Source organism: Geotrypetes seraphini, chromosome 10 (genome assembly GCF_902459505.1).
Source record: "Geotrypetes seraphini chromosome 10, aGeoSer1.1, whole genome shotgun sequence".
Classification (NCBI taxonomy): Eukaryota; Metazoa; Chordata; class Amphibia; order Gymnophiona; family Dermophiidae; genus Geotrypetes; species Geotrypetes seraphini.
Genome location: NC_047093.1, coordinates 22,949,510 through 22,962,526, shown reverse-complemented (window position 1 = coordinate 22,962,526; position 13,017 = coordinate 22,949,510). Strand labels below are relative to the sequence as shown.

At 45.3% G+C, this 13,017-nt stretch overlaps 1 protein-coding gene across 4 annotated transcripts in view; it reads left to right on the top strand.

Annotated features, from left to right (window-relative positions):
• The first annotated feature begins 1,383 nt into the window (after positions 1-1,383).
• TOM1L1 (target of myb1 like 1 membrane trafficking protein) overlaps positions 1,384-13,017 on the top strand; it is a 108,864-nt gene continuing 97,230 nt past the window's right edge. For 2 of the 4 annotated variants that reach the window (XM_033961329.1, XM_033961330.1), the window contains exon 1: positions 1,387-1,625. In XM_033961329.1, coding sequence (XP_033817220.1) covers positions 1,562-1,625 — 64 coding nt within the window. In that variant the 5' untranslated portion in view covers positions 1,387-1,561. Of the gene's footprint in view, positions 1,626-13,017 lie in introns of all 4 variants that reach the window. The other 2 variants (XM_033961331.1, XM_033961328.1) reach the window with 2 other exon arrangements.

The following is a 13,017-nucleotide window of genomic DNA, read 5'->3' as shown; positions in this document are numbered from 1 at the left end:
GCGGCTAGCGGTCTAATGTGCGTTATTACACACGTTAAACCGCCACCGCGGCTTCGTAAAAGGAGCCCTTTGGGCTCCTTTTATCAAGGTGCGCTACGGGGGGGTTAGCGCGTCAGACATTTCATCACGCGCTAGCCCCAAAAACTGCCACCTGCTCAAGAGGAGGCGGTGACGGCTAACGGTCTAATGTGCGTTATTACACACGTTAAACCGCCACCGCGGCTTCGTAAAAGGAGCCCTTTGGGCTCCTTTTATCAAGGTGCGCTACAGGGGGGGGGGGATTAGCGCGTCGGACATTTCATCACGCGCTAGCCCCAAAAACTGCCACCTGCTCAAGAGGAGGCGGTGGCGGCTAGCGGTCTAATGTGCGTTATTACACACGTTAAACCGCCACCGCGGCTTCGTAAAAGGAGCCCTTTGGGCTCCTTTTATCAAGGTGCACTACAGGCGGGGGGGGGGGGTTAGCGCGTCGGACATTTCATCACACGCTAGCCCCAAAAAACTGCCACCTGCTCAAGAGGAGGCGGTGGCGGCTAGCGGTCTAATGTGCGTTATTACACACGTTAAACCGCCACCGCGGCTTCGTAAAAGGAGCCCTTTGACCCCTTTTATCAAGGTGCGCTACAGGGGGGGGGTTAGCGCGTCGGACATTTCATCACGCGCTAGCCCCAAAAACTGCCACCTGCTCAAGAGGAGGCGGTGGCGGCTAGCGGTCTAATGTGCGTTATTACACACGTTAAACCGCCACCGCGGCTTCATAAAAGGAGCCCTTTGGGCTCCTTTTATCAAGGTGCGCTACGGGGGGGGGGGTTAGCGCATCAGACATTTCATCACGCGCTAACCCCCGCGGCAGCCTAAAATCCTAACGCCTCGTCAATGGAGGCGTCGGGTACTAGCGCGGCAGGCGGGCTGAACGCGCGGTATTCCGTGCGTTAACCGCCTACCGCACCTTGATAAAAGGAGCCCTTTGTTTCTTGGACTAAAGATACATTTTTTTTGGGGGGGACAAGCTTTAGAAGGCCCACCATGTTCTGCATTTCATTTTCTGTATTTGTTGATTCCATTCATTGGCATATCTTTTGTTTTCCACTATTATGGATTGTTTTATTCCATACTTTGTAATTTTGTAAAAATTCAATAAATAAACTGACTAAAAAAAAAAAAAAAAGAAGGCCCACCAGCTTTTTTCCTTCAGGTCGGATATGGCTTGGAATGAACCAGGAAGTGCATTGCAAAGAAAGTCCTCGGAAGAAGCGCAGGTGCGTTGCCAGGAAAGCCCAGAGAACTACAGCGAGTGATCTCCCTTTGCCCCTGGGGTGGGGCAGCGGTCGATTGCTCTTTCCATAGCCCCGCCCCGCCTGTTGCTTGCAGCCTTGCCCCGGCTGTCCCCGCCCCCCAGTCCCCGCCCTGTCCAGCTCACCGGAGCTCGGCGCTTTGGCAGGCTGAGCCACGCGCAGTGCGCACAAAGGAGCGGGGCTAGAAGTGGCCGAACCTTTCGGCTGCCTTTCCCCGGGAATTTTGCGGAATTGCGTCGGACTCTCGCCGAGATCGCGGCTCCCCTATGGCTGCGCCTTTTGGGAAGACGTCCAAGGATCCTTTCGGCACCACTGTCGGGCACCTGATAGGTAAGAGAGTGGGAAGGGAAACGGGAAGCCCGGGAACAGGCGGCCGAATCTGGCTTTCCCGCTGGCTTGAGCAGAGCCCAGGCGAGTTTGCTCTCGTCCAAAAAGTTTGGCCGCTGCTCAGTGAATCCGGCTAACCCACATCTTGTCTATAGCTTTAAAACGAATGATCCTGAGGCGATTGCTCCTGGATAGTTTTTTGTTGTTTTTTTTGGGAGGGGGGGGGGAGAGTCGGATGGAGGGCGCGGTACTTGGAGAAAGCAGAAGGATATAAAGCAGGGGTAGGGAACTCCGGTCCTCGAGAGCCCTATTCCAAGTCGGGTTTTCAGGATTTCCCCAATGAATATGCATGAGATCTATTTGCATGCACTGCTTTCAATGCATATTCATTGGGGAAATCCTGAAAACCCCACTGGAATACGGCTCTCGAGGACCGGAGTTCCCTACCCCTTGATATAAAGCAAGGGTGTCAAAGTCTCTCCTGGAGGGGCCGCAGTCCAGTCAGATTTTCAGGATTTCCCCAATGAATATGCATGAGATCTATTTGCATGCACTGCTTTCAATGCATATTCATTGGGGAAATCCTGAAAACCCCACTGGAATACGGCTCTCGAGGACCGGAGTTCCCTACCCCTTGATATAAAGCAAGGGTGTCAAAGTCCCTCCTGGAGGGGCCGCAGTCCAGTCAGATTTTCAGGATTTCCCCAATGAATATGCATGAGATCTATTTGCATGCACTGCTTTCAATGCATATTCATTGGGGAAATCCTGAAAACCCCACTGGAATACGGCTCTCGAGGACCGGAGTTCCCTACCCCTTGATATAAAGCAAGGGTGTCAAAGTCCCTCCTGGAGGGGCCGCAGTCCAGTCAGATTTTCAGGATTTCCCCAATGAATATGCATGAGATCTATTTGCATGCACTGCTTTCAATGCATATTCATTGGGGAAATCCTGAAAACCCCACTGGAATACGGCTCTCGAGGACCGGAGTTCCCTACCCCTTGATATAAAGCAAGGGTGTCAAAGTCCCTCCTGGAGGGGCCGCAGTCCTGTCAGATTTTCAGGATTTCCCCAATGAATATGCATGAGAGAAATCTACCTATAATGGAAATTTTGTTAAGAAAAGAGCAGAAAATGATATACTCCTGGGGAACAGTTGAGCCCTATGGATTAAACAAGGAAGTAGAATGGCACTTACTATAACTGAGATCAGCTGTAAAAAACGGTTAAAAATCACACAGGAAGTGAGGTAGTTATGATGTTTTTGGTCTTCATTGAGGTATTGCCATGAACGGGTTTTGGTTTGGAGTTCTCATACTGGTGTGTGGTCACTAGATAATGTATGATGAATGAACAGGTATGAGTTTTACATTTAAGTTTATTAGTGTTTTTGATTAATCGCTTAATCATAATTCAAAGCGATGGACATAATATAAAATTACAGTATTTAGGGAATAATACAATACTTAACATAAACTTAGGTCCGAAAAGGACTATTAACAAATTTAACAAACAAGAAAAGAGGGGAAAAAGGGAAGTGAACTAAAAAATATTAAAAGTAGAACAATCAAGGAAAAAAACATAAGGTAGGGGATATAAAATTCCATAATCATAATCAGCAAGATAAATAAAAACAAAGAGAGATAATTAATTATCAAAAGCATCTTTAAAAAGAAAAGTTTTTAAATTAATCTTAAATTTATCAAGGTTGCGTTCTTCTCCCAAATAGATAGGAAGAGAGTTCCAGACTTGAGGGGCCATAACAGAAAAAATAAATTGTTGTCTTGTATTAATGATCTTGAGAGAAGGAATTGTCAATAGATGTTGTTCATTTGATCGTAATGTTGTATTAGAGGAATAAGGAATTAATAGTTTGAAAATAAATGCAGGAGTTTTATAAAGTAGGGATTTGAAGGTAAGTAAGCGTAATTTATAAGTTATTCTGTGAGATACGGTGTCAGGTCAAAAGCGTGCCGGGACAAAGGCGCGCCCAGACAATTGAGCGCAGCGCGGAGGCACGCGCCGCTCAAAATTAATGTTTTTAGGGCTCCGACGGGGGGAGCGTGGGGGGGGAACCCCCCCCCCACTTTACTTAATAGACATCGCGCCACGTTGTGGGGGCTTTGTGGGGGGTTGTAACCCCCCACATTTTACTGAAAACTTCACTTTTTCCCTGTTTTTAGGGAAAAAGTTCAGTTTACAGTAAAATGTGGAGGGTTACAACCCCCCAAACCCCCCCATAACGCCGGCGCGATGTCTATTAAGTAAAGTGGGGGGGGTTCACCAACAAAACCCCCCGTCGGAACCCCTAAAAACAGTAATTTTGAGCGGCGCGCCCCTCCGCGCTGCGCTCAATTGTCCGGGCGTGCCTTTGTCTTTTGCGCCATTGTCTATGAACCGTGAGATACCGGTAGCCAGTGTGCATTCTTGTGGAGTTACATGATCGAATTTCTTTGTTTTTGTTATAAGCTTAATGGAGGTATTTTGTATAATTTGGAATCGTCTAATTTCACTTTGTGCAATTCCATTAAAAAGGGCGTTACTGTAATCGATTTTAGAGATCACCAAAGAATGAATAAGAATGTTGAGTGATTTAGAGCAGGAATATTGCGAAAGAGAACGAATTTGACGAAGTCTAGTATAATAATGATGATGTATTAGTATAATGTTAAATATAGTTTTTGGAATATTATTGGATAATGTTTACATTGTAGAACTTGTGAAAGTCTGAAGCTGCTTAACGCCCCCGATGACGCTGGAAAGCGAAACACGGAACTGTGTTGGGTTTATTTGTTCAACTATTTGCAGAAGATCGCATATAGAGAAGAATTGAGAATCCAATGAAGGAAGGACTTACTATATCGGGGGTCTCAAAGTCCCTCCTTGAGGGCCGGAATCCAGTCGGGTTTTCAGGATATCCCCAATGACGATGCATTGAAAGCAGTGCATGCAAATAGATCTCATGCATATTCACTGGGGAAATCCTGAAAACCCGACTGGATTGCGGCCCTCGAGGAGGGACTTTGACACCCCTGGTATAAAGGAATTGGATTCGATCACTCCATAGTCACTCTTGGCCACTCTCCACAGCATTTTGCTGTCACTCTTTGTGAAACCCTGCCTGAACCCAGGTATATTTGCACAGTATACTGTAACCACAAGTCAGCTGCAGCCTCCTGCACTTCAAGGTGGCATTATTGCAGAAAAGCTTCTTATAACAGACACAGGTCTTTCTGGCAAGATAAACTCCATCCAAAAGAACACAATGGGTCAGATCAAAGATCTGTCAAACCCATGCCCTGCTTTCAACAGGAACTGACTCCTGTCACCACTACCTGGAAGGATCCCAAAAGAGCAGTAACCGGCCTTGTTACTTACCCCGGGGATGATCAGTGGCTCTTCCTCAATTTATCTTAATAACCGTTTATGGACTTTTCCTCCAGAAACTTGTGCCAACATTTTTTAAAACCCAGCTGGATTAACTGTAACAAATTCCAGAGCTTAATTTATGCACTGACCTAAAAAGTATATAGATGGGGACAATGGCTGGTACAGAGACCTTTGGGATAAATAGATGGATGGCTGAACACAAGGCAAGTTGTTTATATAGCAAGTTAGTCCATTGTTTTGTGGTAATTTGCCTATAACATGTACTAATTGCAAGTTATTTATTTTTATATTTTTTATATTTAGCAAGCACTAACTGGATAACTCAAGGTTAATCTGGGAGCAATTAGTGTCTCATAAATAGGAGATGCAGTGGTGTAGCAAAAGCCAGTGGTGCCCTGGACAGAGGCAGGATGTCAGGTATCCCCCACTGCGGTAGGGGGGTCTTTTAAATACATTCTCCCCCCCCCCCTGTACTTCTTGTAGTTGGCACCAGTAGTGAGAAAGGTCTCCCACCCGTTGTTCACACCAGCTAAGACTACCCTCTGACCCAGGAACAGGAAGTGACATCAGAGGGAGGGCTGAGGCTAGCGCGAACAGCAGGGTGAGGCCCTGCTCACTTCTGATAACAACTACAAGAGGTACGGGGGTGGGGGGAGGTTGGATAGTGCATTTTTAAGAGACACCCCTGCCCCCTGCGCTGGGAGAGGGAAGAAGAGATGCTGGCACCCTCGCCAGGTAACACTCACATGGCCACCTTCCCTTTCTAGGCCACTGAGGAGGTGGTAAGTGCTCCCTTGTCCATTTTTTTGCAGATCCCAATGTGCTAATGCAAAAATTCTTGCAGAGCCTGCAAGTAAACTCTTAATGTTTTATGGCATGTTCATTGAGCTGATCTGGCGAGATTAATGTTCTTATGTCAGTTTGTCATTTACTGTTGTTTTATTTTTTTGTAAAATGGTTGTAATGTCATTTGTGTGGATTTATGAATGTGTTAATGTACTTTGCCTTGTAAAAGGTGGATTATAAATAAACCAAACCAACCAAACATTAAATATAGACGTAGCATGTGGGAAAGATCTGTCAAAAAATGGTTTGTAGACAAAATCGCGCCGACAACTGAGCGCAAGGATGACGGCGCGCCGATGAAAAGCACTATTTTAAAGGGTTCCAACAGGGGGTGTTGGTGGGGAACCCCCCTATTTTACTTAACAAACATTGCGCTGGCATTGTGGGGTGTTTGGGGGGTTGTAACCCCCCTCATTATACTTGAAACTGAACTTTTTGCCGGGTTTTTAGGGAAAAAGTTCAGTTTTAAGTATAATGTGGGGGGTTACAACCCCCCAAACCCCCCACAACGCCAGCGCAATGTCTGTTAAGTAAAGTGGGGGGTTCCCCCCCCCCCCCCCCCGTCGGAGCCCTTTAAAATAGTGCTTTTCATCGGCGCGCCGTCAACCTTGCGCTCAGTTGTCTGCACGCCGTTGTCTCGCGCGATTTAGTCCCGTCACCCAAAACATATTAAGTCCTTAGTTTAGTGTGTTTTAGTAAAAGGAGCCCTAAAATATCTGAGGCACTTGATTAAGCTAACTGGATGCTAACAAATGCACATCCCTATCTATCTACCCTCTCTGCGGGTAAATTTATGTGGGCATAGTTCCACTATGTGCATGAAAGGTTCCCTGCACATCAGAATGATATTTCTGGTTGAGATAGGAAAAGGGACATCTACAAAGTTCTGGATTTCCTTAGGTATGTATATATGCTTAAATGGAAAAAAGTACCTACATACTTCACTTGATTGTTTGAAAACTGATTTAAAAGTCCACGGTCAGGAATGTCAACAGGTTTTACAGATGTGCCCATTGTTGGAAAGTTGCTGCCATAAAGCTTAGGTCTGGGGTTCTCAAATCCAGTCCTCGAGGTCCGCAACCCAGTTTGGTTTTCCCCCCATGAATATGTACGAGATCTATTTGCATTCACTGCTTCCATTGCATGTAAATGGATCTCGTACATAGTCACGGTGGCCTAGCGAGGGTGGCCGGCGCCCCTCTCCCGTCCCCCCTGCCGCGCGCATCCACACCCCTCCCCCGTACTTTTTAAAGTTCAGTGCAAGCAGTGATGAACTTGCTGTCCGCGTCGGTGCTTTCTCTGACGCCACTTCCTCCTGGAAGTGATGTCGGAGAAAGCGTCGAAGCCGATATGGGCAGCAAAATTTGTTGCTGCTTGCGTCAAAGTTTAAAAAAGTATGGGGGAGGGGGACTGGGGCGCGAGTGGGAAGGGAAGAGGAGGAGGGGTGCCGGTGCCCCGAGGAAGACCGTGCCCGGGATGGACCACCCTCTCGCACCCCACTTTTTTTCTACACCACTGCATATTCATTGTAGAGGTCCTGAAAACCAGGGTGAGTCGCGGACTTTGAGGACTGGATTGGAGAATGGCTGGCTGAGGCTCAGCACTAATGCTGCTTATCAAGTGATATCTTGCGTGCACTCTATCAGCGTTTCTCAACTTGGTCCTGGAGTACCCTCTTGCCGGTCAGGTTTTCAGGATATCCACAATGAATATGCATACATTTTATTTGCATACACTGCCTCCCAGTGGCTACTCGAGCCATGAATGTTACAGGGGTACGGGAAAGTGAAGTGATGTGTACCCTCACCCAAGACAGTTTCAAGTTTAAGTTTCAAGTTTATTAATTGGCTTGTTCAATCGCTTAATCGGATTTCTAAGCGATGTACAATAAAATATACATCCATAAGGAAACAAAAACATTACATACACTTAATTAATTATAATATAAACAAAAGGTAAGAGGGGATGAAATACATTTTTTATAGTAAAGAAAGAACATACAGGGAAAATACAAAAGGAAGTTGAAAAAACAAAAAAAAAAGCAGAATAATTCACTAAAATAACACTTTATAATAAAATTTAATTAAGACAGTGCCTGGGGCAGACTGTCCCTCCCCCGTAACTACGCCACTGCTGCCTCCATTATATGCAAATTTCTTACATGCATATTAATTGTGGATATCTTGAAAACCTGACTGGCAAGGGGGTACTCCAGGACCGAGTTGAGAAACAGTGCTCTCTATATAGCAAAGTTTCTACCTGCTGGATTATACAAAATGCCTTTGATTTTGATTTTCCAAAACTGAGCTTTAATTGGGCTTGTTTCAAAACCTGAATCACGTGAGGCTTGTTCTAACCTGGACAGTTACCTCCCACTCTCTTTGGGCTAGATTCACTAAGCCCGCCGATCGTGTTTGCGATCGTGTACCGACCCGATTTTCCTCCGACCCAATTCACTGACTTCTGTGCCGATCATCCTCTGATCCACGCATGCAAAAGAGGGGGGGAACAGCATGCAAAGTAGGAAGGACGCGATTCACAAAACAATTTCAGGTACACCGACTGGGCGGCCCGATCAAAACACAAGAGACAGCTGAGGACCAGTCGCTTGTGCAAAAACCCTGCTCTCTGCCCCCATTCTGCTTCTCCTGCTCTTCCCCGACTTCGTGGTTTTTAATCCGGGATGCAGCTCCGCTTTCAACCCGTGGGTTAAAACCACAGGCTGGCAAAAGTTTCCAGCTCTGAAAAATAAAAAGAAGATGCCCTGGCATTCTCAAGGATCGCTCTCCAGCGACCCGTGCAGTCGGTGGGAGGTGTGCCTCTGATCGCCCCCATTTCTGAATCAGTCGTCCTGCCTCGGAGCAGCCACGGATCGGACAGGATCGGGCAGGTTAGTGAATCGAGGCCATTTGACACCAGCGGTGACTGAAAAAAATTGAGAATATTTCTGCATTTATATGCCCGGAAATCTGTGGACCTCCAAACCAGAATCATAACTGAACCCTCTCCAACTTGAAATTGAAATCACTCCAAGTCTCCGCTTTTAAATTATTTTTCTTCCCTTAAAAATTGTGATTGGAACTTTATCATAGGGCTATTAATATCAGGAAATAGAATCGGAGACCTCATTTGGAATACTGTGTGCAATTCTGGAGGCCACACTACCGAAAAGATGTGCTGAGAGTAGAGTCAGTGCAACGGATGGCCACCAGGATGGTCTCGGGGCTCAAGGATCTATCGTACGAGGAAAGGCTGAAAAATTTGCGGCTGTACTCACTCGAGGAACGTAGGGAGAGAGGAGACATGATCGAAACGTTTAAGTATATTACCGGCCGTATCGAGAAGGAAGAAGAGATTCTCTTTCTCAAAGGACCCTCGGCCACAAGAGGGCATCCGCTCAAACTCAGGGGCGGGAAATTTCGTGGCGACACCCAGGAAATATTTCTTCACTGAGAGAGTGGTTGATCCTTGGAACGAGCTCCCGGTGCAGGTGATCGAGGCAAACAGCGTGCAAGAATTTAAGAGCAAATGGGATGCCCATGTGGGATCCCTTAGAGGGTTAAGCCAAGGGAACCTGTCACCAGGAGTGGGATCCATAGGATAGTAGACTTGGGGGTGGGTCAGTAGAGTGGGCAGACCTGATGGGCTACGGCCCTTATCTGCCGTCATCTTCTATGTTTCTAATCTCCTCCACTCTTCAGGGGATGTAGCAGACTGCCACTTTTAGTGAGATGAAAATTGACTTTTGGCAACTGGGGCTACATCTTGTGGCATTAGTTGGATGACTCATCTGTGGATCTTGATTCACCAGCTTGAAAACAAGTTATATTCGCAGTACAATACAAAGCTAAGCAGACAGACCATGACCTTCGCTGATTTATCTAGGTCACATGTGGCCATATTATAGAGCAGGAACTGGTAGAAATCCAGGTCTCCATGGATCAAATCCAAAACTGCCTCAATGTTCACTTTCTCTGGAGATTATCAAAAGTTGACTTATAATTTATTTACCAATTACAACTGGGGGGGGAGGTTTCATTTTCAACTAGAGGTGAGGAATGGTGTAGTGCAGTGGTCTCAAACTCAAGCCCTTTGCAGGGCCACATTTTGGATTTGTAGGTACTTGGAGGGCCACAGAAAAAAATAGTTAATGTCTTATTAAAGAAATGACAATTTTGCATTAGGTAAAAACTCTTTATAGTTTATAAATCTTTCCTTTTGGCTAAGTCTTAATAATAATATTGTCATTTATAGCTAAAGAGACACATGATCAAGAAACTGTTTTATTTTACTTTTGTGATTATGATAAACAAACTGAGGGCCTCAAAATAGTACCTGGCGGGCCGCATGTGGCCCCCGGGCCGTGAGTTTGAGACCAATGGTGCCTCAGCACCCTGCGGTTGTGGAATCAAATCCCTGGGCAAGTCTCTTAATCCTCCATTACCCCAGGAACAAAATAAGTACCTGTATATATGTAAACCGCTTTGAATGTGTAACCACAAAAAAGCAGTATACAAGTCCTATTCCCTTCTAGATTTGCAAACTTCAGTCACTTAGTAATCAGGAGGAGGTGCAAAGCCATGAACAGCATTGCTAACATGATTTCACCTGTTAAAATACATATAAGGACATAATGGCCTTACTGGGTCAGACCAAAGGTCCATCAAGCCCAGTAGTATATTCTCACAGTGGCCAATCCAGGTCCCTAGTACCTGGCCAAAACTCAAAGAGTAGCAACATTCCATACAGAATGTCAAACAATAGCAAGATTCCGGAATCCCAGAGAGTAACAAGATTCTAGAATCCCAAAGAGTAGCAACATTCCATACAGAATGTCAAACAATAGCAAGATTCCGGAATCCCAGAGAGTACCAAGATTCTAGAATCCCAAAGAGTAACAACATTCCATACAGAATGTCAAAGAATAGCAAGATTCCGGAATCCCAGAGAGTAACAAGATTCTAGAATCCCAAAGAGTAGCAACATTCCATACAGAATCTCAAAGAATAGCAAGATCCCGGAATCCCAGAGAGTAACAAGATTCTAGAATCCCAAAGAGTAGCAACATTCCATACAGAATCTCAAAGAATAGCAAGATCCCGGAATCCCAGAGAGTATCAAGATTCTAGAATCCCAAAGAGTAGCAACATTCCATACAGAATCTCAAAGAATAGCAAGATTCCGGAATCCCAGAGAGTATCAAGATTCTAGAATCCCAAAGATTAGCAACATTCCATACAGAATGTCAAAGAATAGCAAGATTCCGGAATCCCAGAGAGTACCAAGATTCTAGAATCCCAAAGAGTAGCAACATTCCATACAGAATGTCAAAGAATAGCAAGATTCCGGAATCCCAGAGAGTAACAAGATTCTAGAATCCCAAAGAGTAGCAACATTCCATACAGAATGTCAAAGAATAGCAAGATTCCGGAATCCCAGAGAGTAACAAGATTCTAGAATCCCAAAGAGTAGCAACATTCCATACAGAATGTCAAAGAATAGCAAGATTCCGGAATCCCAGAGAGTAACAAGATTCTAGAATCCCAAAGAGTAGCAACATTCCATACAGAATGTCAAAGAATAGCAAGATTCCAGAATCCCAGAGAGTAGCAAGATTCTAGAATCCCAAAGAGTAGCAACATTCCATACAGAATGTCAAAGAATAGCAAGATTCCGGAATCCCAGAGAGTAACAAGATTCTAGAATCCCAAAGAGTAGCAACATTCCATACAGAATGTCAAAGAATAGCAAGATTCCGGAATCCCAGAGAGTAACAAGATTCTAGAATCCCAAGGAATAGTAACATTCCATGATACCGATCCAGGGCAAGAAGTGGCTTCCCCCGTGTCTTTCTCAACAACAGATTATGGAGTTTTCCTCTAGGAACTTGTCCAAACCTTTCTTAAAATCAGCTACGCTATCTACTCTTACCACAACCTCTGGCAACGCGTTCCAGAGCTTAACTATTCTCTGAGTGAAAAAATATTTCCTCCTATTGGTTTTAAAAGTATTTCCCTGTAACTTCATTGCATGGGCTGGGTAGGGCTTCAATGGCTGGGAGGGTGTAGATGGGCTGGAGTAAGTCTTAACAGAGATTTCGGCAGTTGGAACCCAAGCACATTACCGGGTAAAGCTTTGGATTCTTGCCCAGAAATAGCTAAGAAGAAATTTTAAAAATTTTTTAATTGAATCAGGTTGGGCAGACTGGATGGACCATTCGGGTCTTTATCTGCCGACATCTACTATGTTACTATGTGTCCCCTAGTCTGTCATTTTTGACGGAGTGAAAAATCGATCCACTTGTACCCGTTCTACTCCACTCAGGATTTTGTAGACTTCAATCATGTCTCCCCCTCAGCCGCCTCTTTTCCAGATTTGGGCACCTGAATTTGAGCATGAGTTTGAGATGCCTGTACAGTTTAAGAACATAAGAATTGTCATACTGGGACAGACCGAAGGTCCATCAAGCCCAGCATCCTGTTTCCAACAGTGGCCAACCCAGGTCCCAAGAAGCCCAAAGAGTAGCAACATTCCAGAGCTGAGATTGTGATGTCATAATGCCTCATTCCACCAATGGCTAAGAGCCAACCTCATCAGTGACGTCACAATGGCTTGATTGTACTAAACTTGGCTCACATAAGAATTGCCATACTGGGACAGACCGAAGGTCCATCAAGCCCAGCATACTGTTTCCAACAGTGGCCAACCAGACTAACGAGCTGTTAACAAGCAATAATTGGCCACTAACAACCAAGATGGTGCCAATAAGAATTTGCGTGCACATTTGACTGTGTACTCATAAATCAATACACTCTATGCAACCCACATACACTTCTCCCTCCGTATTTGCTGGGGATGTGGGCAGAACATAGCCATGAATACCAAAAAACCGCAAATAACTTTTTGCATGTTCACGGTTTTTTGGTAAAACAGACCTGAAAAAGATAATAAACCATGAATAACCCGACCTGCGATTTGCTCCATACAATGCCGGGAGCAGCGATTTCTAAAGTGAAACACCGGGCTCAGTGACAAAAATTAGGAGGCAGGGTCAGTAGCTGAAAAATCGCGAATCCGCAGATACGGAAACCGCGGATACGGAGGGAGAAGTGTACTTGAATTCCTTAACCATCCCATATACTCTATTACAGGGGGTCT